Source organism: Amia ocellicauda, chromosome 22, assembly GCF_036373705.1.
Source record: "Amia ocellicauda isolate fAmiCal2 chromosome 22, fAmiCal2.hap1, whole genome shotgun sequence".
Taxonomy (NCBI): domain Eukaryota; kingdom Metazoa; phylum Chordata; class Actinopteri; order Amiiformes; family Amiidae; genus Amia; species Amia ocellicauda.
In genome coordinates, this window is record NC_089871.1 from 13897562 (window position 1) to 13908680 (window position 11119).

The window sequence follows — 11119 nt, forward strand, 5'->3', positions numbered from 1 at the left end:
AACAGAAGACGCATGTGCACTCATACAGAATACAACCCAACCCCAGCTTTATACGCACACAACGTGAAACCCACCCTCTCGGTTTGGATCACATTAGTAAACTCAATGCTCTCCTCAACCTTCCCCCAAAGGTAGGAAATCTGTACACACACCCAGCTTCCCACTGAACTCCATCTGCTTCAGGGAGGACGAAAGGAAAGTAAAAACGACTAAAAACCACCAGCGGACAGCAGGATGACTGGGGAGTTCGTGAAGACGGTCTAAATTCCACCTCCATCGCAGAATCAGACTCAAACGTGCAGGTCGGCGAACGCCTTCAGCTCCACATTACACTTCATCACACCAACAGCCCTGTTGACTAACCATCGTGCGAACGCATGCAGGCCCTCCACAGACAGACAGGTTGTCCTTGATGACTAAGACAGGAATGATTCCCACCGGCCTGTTCCTCTCATCTTTAGGCAGCGCGGTTTCACAATTATACTGAGTCAGTGAGGCCGAACTCAATAACAAAACCAATGACTTTCAATGACTTCAAACCGCTGGCTTCTGATCACGCCTTCCCAAATAATGACAACTGGGGTTGATTGCCACTTCCTGAAGAATGAATCATTTTATTTACTTTCCCTCCCCCAACCCCCCACTTTCTTGTCTGCAGTCTCCACTACACCGTCACGCACAACACGCCAGAGTCAACTAGCAATCCACAAAACATCTCCAGACACAACCTGATAACACTGAGCATTTTTGACCCCCTCTCTTTCCCCGGGGAAACGATTTACCAACACTTCCGCCATGGCTGTGGATTCCTGCAGGACCATGCAATTGCACCGGCCTGAAGTTCCCCTTTCAAGATTACCCGTTGCCTGCCAGGCAGTCCTGTGAGCAACACACCTGTGGAATGCACCTTCCTGAAGCCATGGCTGACCGAAGAAAGGAATTTAAAGATTGCCACTTCAAAATCAAAAATAAAAAGACTTGACAGGCCTGGGTAAACCGCTTCACTTGGATTCCTTTGTCTCGGCCTGGTTTTAAGATAATTACATGCACAGTTTTTTCCCCTCTCCTTGTCAGTGCTTGTTAAGCATTGAAAGGTGAGTTCAAAACTAAAACTGGGAAGCAGCCAGATCGATTTTAAATCTCCTGTGTCTAAAAGTGGAAAAAAATACCCCGTACTTTCCAGGATACTGAATCATTTTGATATTTTTAATACATCCACAGAACAAGGCACAAAAATGCTACTGTAGGTTTTTTTTTGTTTTTTTTTTCCCAGTTTTACTGAACAGAAACTTTGCATGTATACATTCTTTCCAGTTTACTAGAGTCACTGGAAAAGACCATCACTGGACTTCAAAGCATGAGAGAGATGGCTCATAAAATATATCTCTCGAGCACAAAGAACTATTTAAAAATCTAACGTCAGTAAAATATAGGGGCTTTCTTTTTTACCATTTCCTTTAACCTTTTTTCTCCACGATGGATCTAAACCAGACCAATCTAGTCTTATTCCTCTACAACCTCCACCTCCAACCAATAAATAAAATCAGGAAGGTGGGGCTCAACTCAGCCAGTCTCTGCCCAACCCCCAACAACATGGTCATAGTTTCCTATCCAGTCACTCACAGTGCCCAGGTTTCTACCACCTGCAGGGAGATGGAAAGCATTTTTGCCACCTTACTCTTTGGTGATAAGCAACACAGACAGTTTCACAATCATTTTCCAACTGCACTCAGACACACACACCATTCGTAAAGATCCATGGTTTTGGCTCTCAAAAGTCCCTTATCCCATGATTACAGCTTTAAAAAAAATGTGCAGATCAAACCTATAGTTTATGAAACCAAGGTCTTTATTGTCCTCCTCCTCCTCCTCCCGTCGTTGTCGTCGTCTCACTCCTCCTCACTCCTCCTCACTCCCCCACGAGAGGCATTTTTCCTGGCACCGCTTCAGAGAGCGAGGTCACCCAATCAACAGAGTGCACAACCGGAACGCACACACACACACACACACAAACACAGGGCTGATTTACTGATTGCCATCAACGAGCAGCACCACCACTCAATGTATTCGAAAGTGATGCCTTGCAAAGCTGCATATAACTTTCACTCTAAACAAGAGACATCAGACTCTGCTTTTCCCTCGCAAACAGCCAGAGAAGCCGATCTTTGAAGTTCTGTTTGTTTAAGGGTTTTTCCCCTCACACTTAAAACTAGGCCCTGTAGCAGACAAGAAATAAACCACAAATCTCCAACCAAGTATGGTGCCAAACCCAGGGAATCCCAGAGATTTTTTTAAGCTTCCATTGCAGGCTTTTCCAATAACTGCAGCTGATCCTGAGGGTTTTAAGTGATGTTGTACTGCCACCTTGAGGGCAGAAGCTTAACTGCTGCTTCGTTGTGCCAAACGAAAATGTGCAAAAACTGGAAAATATTTTCCAAATGTTTTCCTTTATTTCGGACACGTTGACTGCTGTGCTGTTCAGTCTCCGAAAAGGCTTTCAGGCCGTCTCGCAATGACTGCTAAATTATCACTCTGCTTTGAAAGAAAGATGCCACAAATGCACACAGACATCCAACACCACAATGTGGGGAAACATATTTCCCTTACAGCACAGTCAACTGACGCCACCTGCTGGTGACAAACAGCAGGAAATAATAACAGGCCGGTAAGTTTATCCAAATACATTTATTGGCATTAACTTCATCCACTGTACAAAGCAAAGACATCTCGTAGTTACTGACTTGACCGGGCAGAGTCCGATTGTAATGTCCACTTTTACACCGATACAACACACGTCCCTGAAAGAAAAGAAAATACAGTCGAGAGAGATCTGGGCCTGACCAAGAAGTAGCAAAAGCCTGCTTCAAAGTCCCTTAACAGAAATAATCATCACCAGAGCAATTCGACAACAGGTGGCAATAAAGCAAACCTTTAACAGTCCACCACTCCTCCGCTATGCCCACACCCTGCACTGGCGAGAGCACCGGGGGAAGGCTGGCATACATACCCTGCAAAGAGCCTCTACTCCAATGCCTTCACGATGGCCTCGTTGGCCTCTATGCTGATCTGGATCTCAGCTCGGGCTGCCTCGTCCGATACTCCCACCAGCTCAGACTGGGCCTTCTCCAGGTTAGCTTTAGCAGCCTGAGAGAGAGGGGGAGAGGGTCAGAGTACATTCAGGCATTACAATGAGATGTTGCCTCCCACTCAGCAAGACTTTAGGAGAAATACTAACTCACTCAATCCACAGATGAGTGCTGTTTGGGTAGTAATTAATTAACAGGTGTTGCTTCTAATGACACTAGACATGCCTGTTTGTAGAAGGTTACACCTAAATATAGCCAAAGTACAAGATGAGAAATAGCTACATGTGTGTCAGTCCACAGTCCAGGTACAGATGCTGGCAATGACCTGGTGCCTGTTTTCTTAAGTACTTAATCTGGATAACAGTGCTCTTTAGAATGTCATATTTTGATTGATTATACTTTATACACGATTATTTTGTCTTTTTTCCCCTCCCCTTCATGAAAATGCTGCTACTAAATGGGCGCTGGGAGACCAGTACTTACAGAGAGGTCCAGGCCATCGAGGGGCACCGCTTCCTCTGCCAGCAGCTGGACCGACGAGTCGGCATTGACGGTGACCGAGCCGCTGCTCACTGCAAACACACAGACACCATCAGTTCACCTCGATGCACACAGCGTTCATGTTATCGAGCACCCTGTCATCTGAGAAACGCAATGTGTGCAAATGAGGCGTAAAACAAAAGTGGACGCTTCATTATGGTTTCAAATGCTGCAGCTCATGAAAAGATTCTCAGAAAAAGGTGGAAAACTGGGCATTTGTGCTATTCAATCCCAGTTGGCAAAGATTTTTTTTTTTTTGTACCTTATTGTATGTATTTAGTATTAAACAGTATTATGCCATTTCACAGATTCATTATCACGTATCCCCATCGGGAAGCCTACACCTTCACAAAGGCCTGGGGCAAGGTTAGGCATACACAAATGCACACATAGGGAGAGAAGCAACAAGGGATGAGACCGAATAGTCGAAAACTGACACGTCGTCAAGTGAATCTAACATTCTAAACAATAAAGTATACATTGATTTTTCAAGCCTGTACTGTTGATTGGCTCTATATATAGCTGTAATGAAGATTGATGGAAGGGTGGGATTTGTCATTTCTTGTCTGTGATTGGCTAAACTAGAATGTTCGTGTAGCACAGATTTCCACAGATCCACCAACGGGATCCATGGAATTCTTCAGATCTGCGCATATCTGCGTACATCTGTGCTACAAGAACGCGACCAATGGCTTCCTCACAGAGATGTTCTGAATGGAAATACTTTGACAAAGTAAATGAAAACACATTAAGTGTATAATATGTGCATCGCAATTAAACTACCACAAATCTACAGCTGGTCTGCTAACCCACTTAAACTAACAACAAATAGGGGGCAAATATTCAAAAAGTCGTGGACAACAGCTGTGGAGTTATCGATAGGCAAAATATTTGTCATGCACAACCCTAGAGACAACACCACGACACAAGCACAACAGACTGTAGGTCAGGGGTGGCCAGCTTCAGTCCAGAAGGTATTTTAGGGCACTTTATAGTGTAAACCAGGGGTCTGCCAACATTACTCTACAAACTAATCTGCTCTCCCCTGAGCTCTCGTCTCACAAGACTGCCCTGGACCTCCATGACTAGGTCGGTGTTTTTGACAGATGTGCGCAGAAGTGTGACAGGGGACTCCAGATGTGATTCGTGGTTTGCCAGTTAGGAACCCCTGGTTTGAACCATCAACAGGAAAATAATTAAGATAATGGGAACAGCATCGCAGCATAAACCAGAAGAGAAAATGATGAGGGGACGGGGGACAGAGCTGTCCAAGTGTCCTCGGACGTGCCACGGTTTTAAGCGAAAACTCACCGAAGAACTTGGTGGCCCCACCATCCTCGTTGAAGACGGTGACAACGCCTGGCCGGAGCACCTGCAGGGTGGGAACGTGAGCCGGCAGGATACCGAAGGCGCCCGTCAGCGTGGGCACGTCGACCTGCTTCACACTGGCCTCCCGGAAGAAAACCTGCGGGGGGGGCGGAAACAGACACCCGGGGGGCAGAGAGAGTGGAGGACAATGCTTATAAAGTGTGATCACTGGACCTGGGGGGGGGGGAAAGTAAAAAAAAAATACAGAACAATAATAATAATAATCTAAATAATTAATAAAACAAAACTTCGGAGATGCACACAGTTGACCTTTATAATAAACACACTATGGATACACAGACGGATTAGACATACAGATGAAGACACTCAAGAATCTGTAATAGTGATAATACATTTTGAATTACTGACAATGCTGGGGTTAACATGATGAATGGGTTATTCTCTGTAAGCCTGCTTTCTGCCTAACCTATAAGGCGCTTTGAAGTCCCAAGGTTGCGGGACATTGAAACCCATTTGGGCAACAGAGATACAGAGCGGCTGGACTGGAATAAGACAGTAAATAGCATCAAAGTGCATGCATTATTTCTACCAAATATACACATACTGTCTCTAATGTTAACGGATCTGTACGATTAGAAAGAAACCCGCCCGGCTGCGATGTCTGAAGCAGTCTGTCACAATGCCGGGACCTGCCAGTTGTCAAGTTCATTCGTATAATAAAACAGGCGTGGGAAGCGTCCATTTCACGTTTCCGCTCCAGTATTTGTACGAACCCCTCTGCTGTGCATAGCAGGACTTGCCAACACCTTTCTGGCGCCGGTGGTGCTTTCATTGACCCGTTTTTCCGCTGAATGGAGCCGTGCGGCCTGCAAGCCGAGGCTCATCCCCGGATTTTCCTTACCTGCGTCGGCGAGGCGAATGTGAAGGACATCTGGGGCGAAGAGGAAGGCGCGTCAGCGTAGCACCGGGCCTGGCGCAGGAGCGGGAGGGAGCGACGAAGGAAGAGCCGAAGACCGTACATGATGCTGGGGTCTAGTTTATACAAAAACTAAAGAAAAGCCGCTTTGACAGGAGACTAAACTCTTCAGTCAAGTCAGTGCGCCAGTGTGGTTGATAGCAGGACAAGGACACGGCCGGCTACCCAGAAGGCCAGTGCAACAGTTGCAACGCATCATGGGAAATGTAGTTTTCTCGTACATCTTCGTTCAAGAGAATTATTATTATAGCAATACTTGCATATACGTATAGTAATTTAATATATGAACATAAACTATTATATTACAGTTACTAACCTACATACTTTTACATACTAGAACTGATGCATTCTACTCCCTAACCTAACTTCTACCACTGCTACTCCGATTACAAACTATCACTACATTAACCTGCATACTCCCATAAAAATAATGCATGTTCAATGAAATGTCAGGCAAAAAGTACAGCCACATGCAGACAAAGTATCCTGATACTTTAAATTCTAGTTGGATCTTTAGTTTTGTATTCATAGTCATGTGTTAAGCTAGGCTACTTGAACGACATCCCTATTGATAAAACATAAAAATAAAACATAAAATCAATCACCAAAAGTGGGGTCATATATAAAAATAATAATAACTAGATATATGTATTGAAATTGAAATAATAAAATGGTTTATTCAGTATGATTGGTACATTTACATAATTGCAAATATATACATTCTAAATTGCAATAGCAGTGTCTCTATATAGAAGTGCCTCCTTTAAACTATGACATCTCACCACAGTAAAACACCCGTCAGTATAATTTATGGACGGATCAGTTTATTATATATATATATATATATATATATATATATATATATATATATATATATATATATATATAACACACGACCAGAAGATGGCGCAACGTGAATATCAAATAGGTTTGATCACTAACATGTTCTTACAGATTTGAGTTAAATAATGAAACAGGTTAGAAAGCAAAAATGGTTAAGCAAATACAAGTTATAAATGCAAAGAACAAATAAATGTCAAAATAATCTCTACCCCCCTTTTAAAGCAAATGCGTCCTAGTTGTATATATAGTCTTGTTTCATATATTGCAGTATCTAGTACAGATAAATATATATATATATATATATACATATATATATATATATATATATATATATATATATATATATATATATATATATAAATATTTATATATATATATATATATATATATATATATATATTTTTTTTTTTTTTTTTTTTCTCTGTTTGAATTTAGTGTTGTATGTTTTTTAATAGTACCACTCCATTTAAGTCTTATTTGGGCAAACCTAATTCAAATTATCATCCAACTGATTGCTCTCGAAAATCAGTGTTGTATACAGATATTTGCCAAGGCTTGTAGCATTAATGAATCAGTTCATTGTGCAAAGACATCGCCTAATGCATTGCACTGGACTCACCTTTCTGACCTGCACCTCCCCTACCACCCACTCAATGCATAGATATCCTACACCTTCAAATCTCAATCTCTCTCTCTCTCTCTCTCTCTCTCTCTCTCTCTCTCTCTCTCTCTCTCTCTCTCTCTCTCTCTCTCTCTCTCTGGATTTGACGCTCCGGTAGTGCAGGCATGCGGAGGTGTTGGAATGAAATCGCTGAGTGGGCGCCGTGACGTCAAAGGGGTGCTGACGAAGAGTCCTGCTCAATTATAGCGCCTGCGATGTTCAGTGACAGCTCTGTGACACCGCCGAACCGGCACTTTGCACTTGACCGATATGGACGACAAAACACGAGCACCCACGCCATCATGTGAACGAGATAGGTGTAAAGAGTGTGATTATTCCTCTGAATCTTGTGAGATTAATATATGTAGAGATATGTTTGAAAACATAGAGTACAACACCAGAGCTGTAATGATAAAGGCCATGATGTGCAACCCTTTTCCAATTATTTGGGTCCCTTGCTCTGAGCATACAGAGCTATAATTATTGTGCATGGGTTTAAGGTCACCTAATAGGCTGTGAATTGGTGATACATGCATTGTTGTGTGTAATTGGCGCAAACTGTGGGCGCAGTTTGCCACCAATTAGCCTGTAAGTCTGCACCAGCTACAGGGGGCGTGAGGAAATGGGTTAAGATCATTTACAGCGGTCTAAGCAGCAGGGTCCTTGTGAACCGCCACCTGACCGAACCATTTCCGGTCAGGTCGGGGGTCCGGCAGGGTTGTCCCCTGTCGGCCCTGCTGTACGTCCTCTGTCTGGAGCCGTTCATGCAGGCGATCCGCCGGGACGTCCGGGTGACAGGTTTCCATCTCCCAGGTTCCGGCGGAGAGCAACTGAAGGCCCTGGCCTACATGGACGACGTGGCCGTGGTTTGCAGGGCGACGGGGGCCGCTGTCAACAAGGCCAAGAGCGAGGTCTACCTCTCCAGGGCATGGCCTGTCGGCCGGGGCCCGCCGACCGTGTTCCCTGTGAAGCCGTTTATCAAGGTTCTGGGGATCACGATCGACGGGACCTACAGGGCGCTCCGAGCCTTTGCGCTCGAAGTAGGCCTCCATAAAGTCGTGCTGGCCTCCTGGGATTATAAGACCATCTGTAGCCAGATGAGATCTACCCAGGAGACCAGCCGGATAGAAGATTTCCCTCCCGAAACCTGCCGGTTTATCTGGGCTAACGCTACGCACGTTTGCCTCACGAATACACAGAAAGATGTCTCCTGGATGGCTGTGAGTCGGTGTCTCCCCACCCGAGTGTTCATGCACAGAAGGGGCATAGCTCCTTATGACACCTGCCCCTATAAGGGTTGCCTGGGGAAGGAGACGGAGGCTCACATCTTTAGAGATTGCCCCTCCGCCTACAGGGTCTGGCTCCTGTTTTCTCCGTTCCTCCACAGGTTTGCCGTTCCTGCGCGGGCGACCGCCCGGCAGATCTTGTACGGTCCTGCCAGGGGATTAACATCTTCCACCCTGAGGTGCTGGTGGCGTGTCGTCTGCGCAGTGAAGCAGGCCCTGTGGGAGGGACGGAATATCTGTCTATTCAATAAGCAGGAGCTGGACCCGATTGTCATCGCGCGGAGGGGCATGGTGCTCGTGAGGGACTACGTCAATCTGGAGGTCCATCAGAGGGGCAAGGAGGAAGCCTATAAGAACTGACATATACAAGATCTGGGGGAGCTCAGGATCCCATGATGGGACCCACCTCCGGGGACGGTCAGTTCCCCCTGCTGGAGCCCGAGTCCAAGATCTTTTAACCATTTTATGAATGATTGTTTTTAAAATGACTTTTAAGAATGAATTTTTAACTGTTTTTAAAGATTTAGTTGGTTTTAAAACACAAATTGTTTAGGGGTTTTTTGGTTTAGTTTTGTTATATTTTTTGGTCAAATACATTGTCCGTTTTGGATTTAATTTTAAATGCATTGGACCTTTTTTGTTTGTTTTTTATTTTTACCTTTTTAATTGTTTCTTTATTTTGTCCAATGTATTTTCAGTTATTTTCAATGTATTTGACTTTTATGTTGGTAGTAGTTTTTGCTTTAATCACGCTTGTTTTGTTGTTTTGTGCACATGTTTATTTAAAGTTAATTATTTTGTTTTTTGTTAAATCACAAAGATTTTAATTTTTTTTAGTGATTTTAAAAGTTTTTAATCATAAGTATTAAAAATTGAATTGTTTTTATATGTAATGTAAAATACTACACACAATAAAACAGCTACAGGGGGCGCAACCAACAAGTGTAACAAATCAGTTTTTCAGGAGATATGAGACAGTATGATAAAGGGGGCAAAATCATAACTATTAGGCTACAACTTGATTACTGCCAAAAATAATAATTAACGTGTAAAATATGCAAATCATCATAGTCTCAAAGTAATAGTGACCACATTTAAAGTGTGTGATTGAATTAGCTATTAAAAAAATATTATTCCTATTTGAAGATTATCTCTCTCACTCATATATATATATATATATATATATATATATATTAACTTAATTAGTATTAGGCTACTTATGTATTTGATATTTTCAATTCTGACACGGATTATAGGTGACTAACCCGAGGTTTATGATACCAAAGTCCCTTTTGGAAAATCACGCTGGTGGTTTAAATTTGACTCAAACGGTGTATTATTGTAGGTCTATTCCTGACATTCAGTTTGCACTTTATAACAGCTTCAGAGATGAGTCACAGCTAAATGACACAGTCTGGCAATGCTGCTGTTTTTTTCTGATCAATTTGCGTAAGGGGGCGACCATTTACAGCCCGGGCAACATCTGAGCGCGACTTTCGCCTCTTAACACCAGTAAACCTCTCAAGGGGCAAAGGTAATGAAGTGAAGATTCATTTTCACCTACCCTGCATTCCCGATACTTTATTCAATGACAACCGTGCAAATAAACTTTAAGTATCTGCATCAAGCCCTGGGGTGGGGGAATTACCCACAGAGCCCCATACCTGTTCATGCATTTTTATTATAAAGACTCAATAGGTGCAGACAGTTTTGATAGTTTTTTGGGAATACATTTAGTTTTTTTTTTTTTGTATTATTATTATTGTCGACAGACACAATAACAATACAAACGATACAACTGCATCTCTATGTTTCCCCTCCCTCCCAGCAGTTTTTCAATCAATCAAAATACATTAAAATACTTGTATAACACTGTCAACAGCAGTACCATCGAGGCTTTTCAAAAGGCTCAAGGTGTCGCCCACTTCCAAATACAGTGCAGCTTGTATTTGATCAATATCCCTCTAGAATAAGACTAGTGCTGTCCGACCACACGTTTCTGTATAAGTGACGCATTGACTTGCCTATTGCGCTGCACAGTGCTTTAATATGGGTATTATGTAATATAATAATATAATACTGACCACCAGTATTTGCAGTGAAGCGAGTCCAATGCAGTTCAGACACAGATTGCAGATCAGCTCAATACAGATGGGTCCGCATCCCCAAATACAAATAAATACATAAATGTACTCTACACATTGTCTGGCATTATGATTATGGTTATTAGGCTATTAAGGTGGTGGATAAGAAGGCCTCCAGGAGTGAGGATTTTATTTTCTCTGAAGCGTTACGAGCAGTAGTGTGTTGTTCATGATACGCAACATATACACAGCAGTTGATAGGAGAGGCAGCCACTAGACTCGGGTCTCTCCGCGCAGCTCCGCTCCGGCACAGA

The 11119-nt window shown here is 43.2% G+C and overlaps 1 protein-coding gene across 1 annotated transcript; it reads right to left on the bottom strand.

Moving 5' to 3' along the window:
• Window positions 1-2666: 2666 nt before the first annotated feature.
• Window positions 2667-6102, bottom strand: atp5f1d (ATP synthase F1 subunit delta). The gene is made up of 5 exons (XM_066695828.1): window positions 5857-6102; window positions 4938-5091; window positions 3570-3658; window positions 3008-3144; window positions 2667-2798 (listed from the first exon to the last, which is right to left on the bottom strand). Exons 1-4 carry the CDS (start codon window positions 5974-5976, stop codon window positions 3022-3024), a joined length of 486 nt encoding a protein of 161 aa, XP_066551925.1. The 5' UTR covers window positions 5977-6102; the 3' UTR covers window positions 2667-2798; window positions 3008-3021.
• Window positions 6103-11119: the final 5017 nt, after the last annotated feature.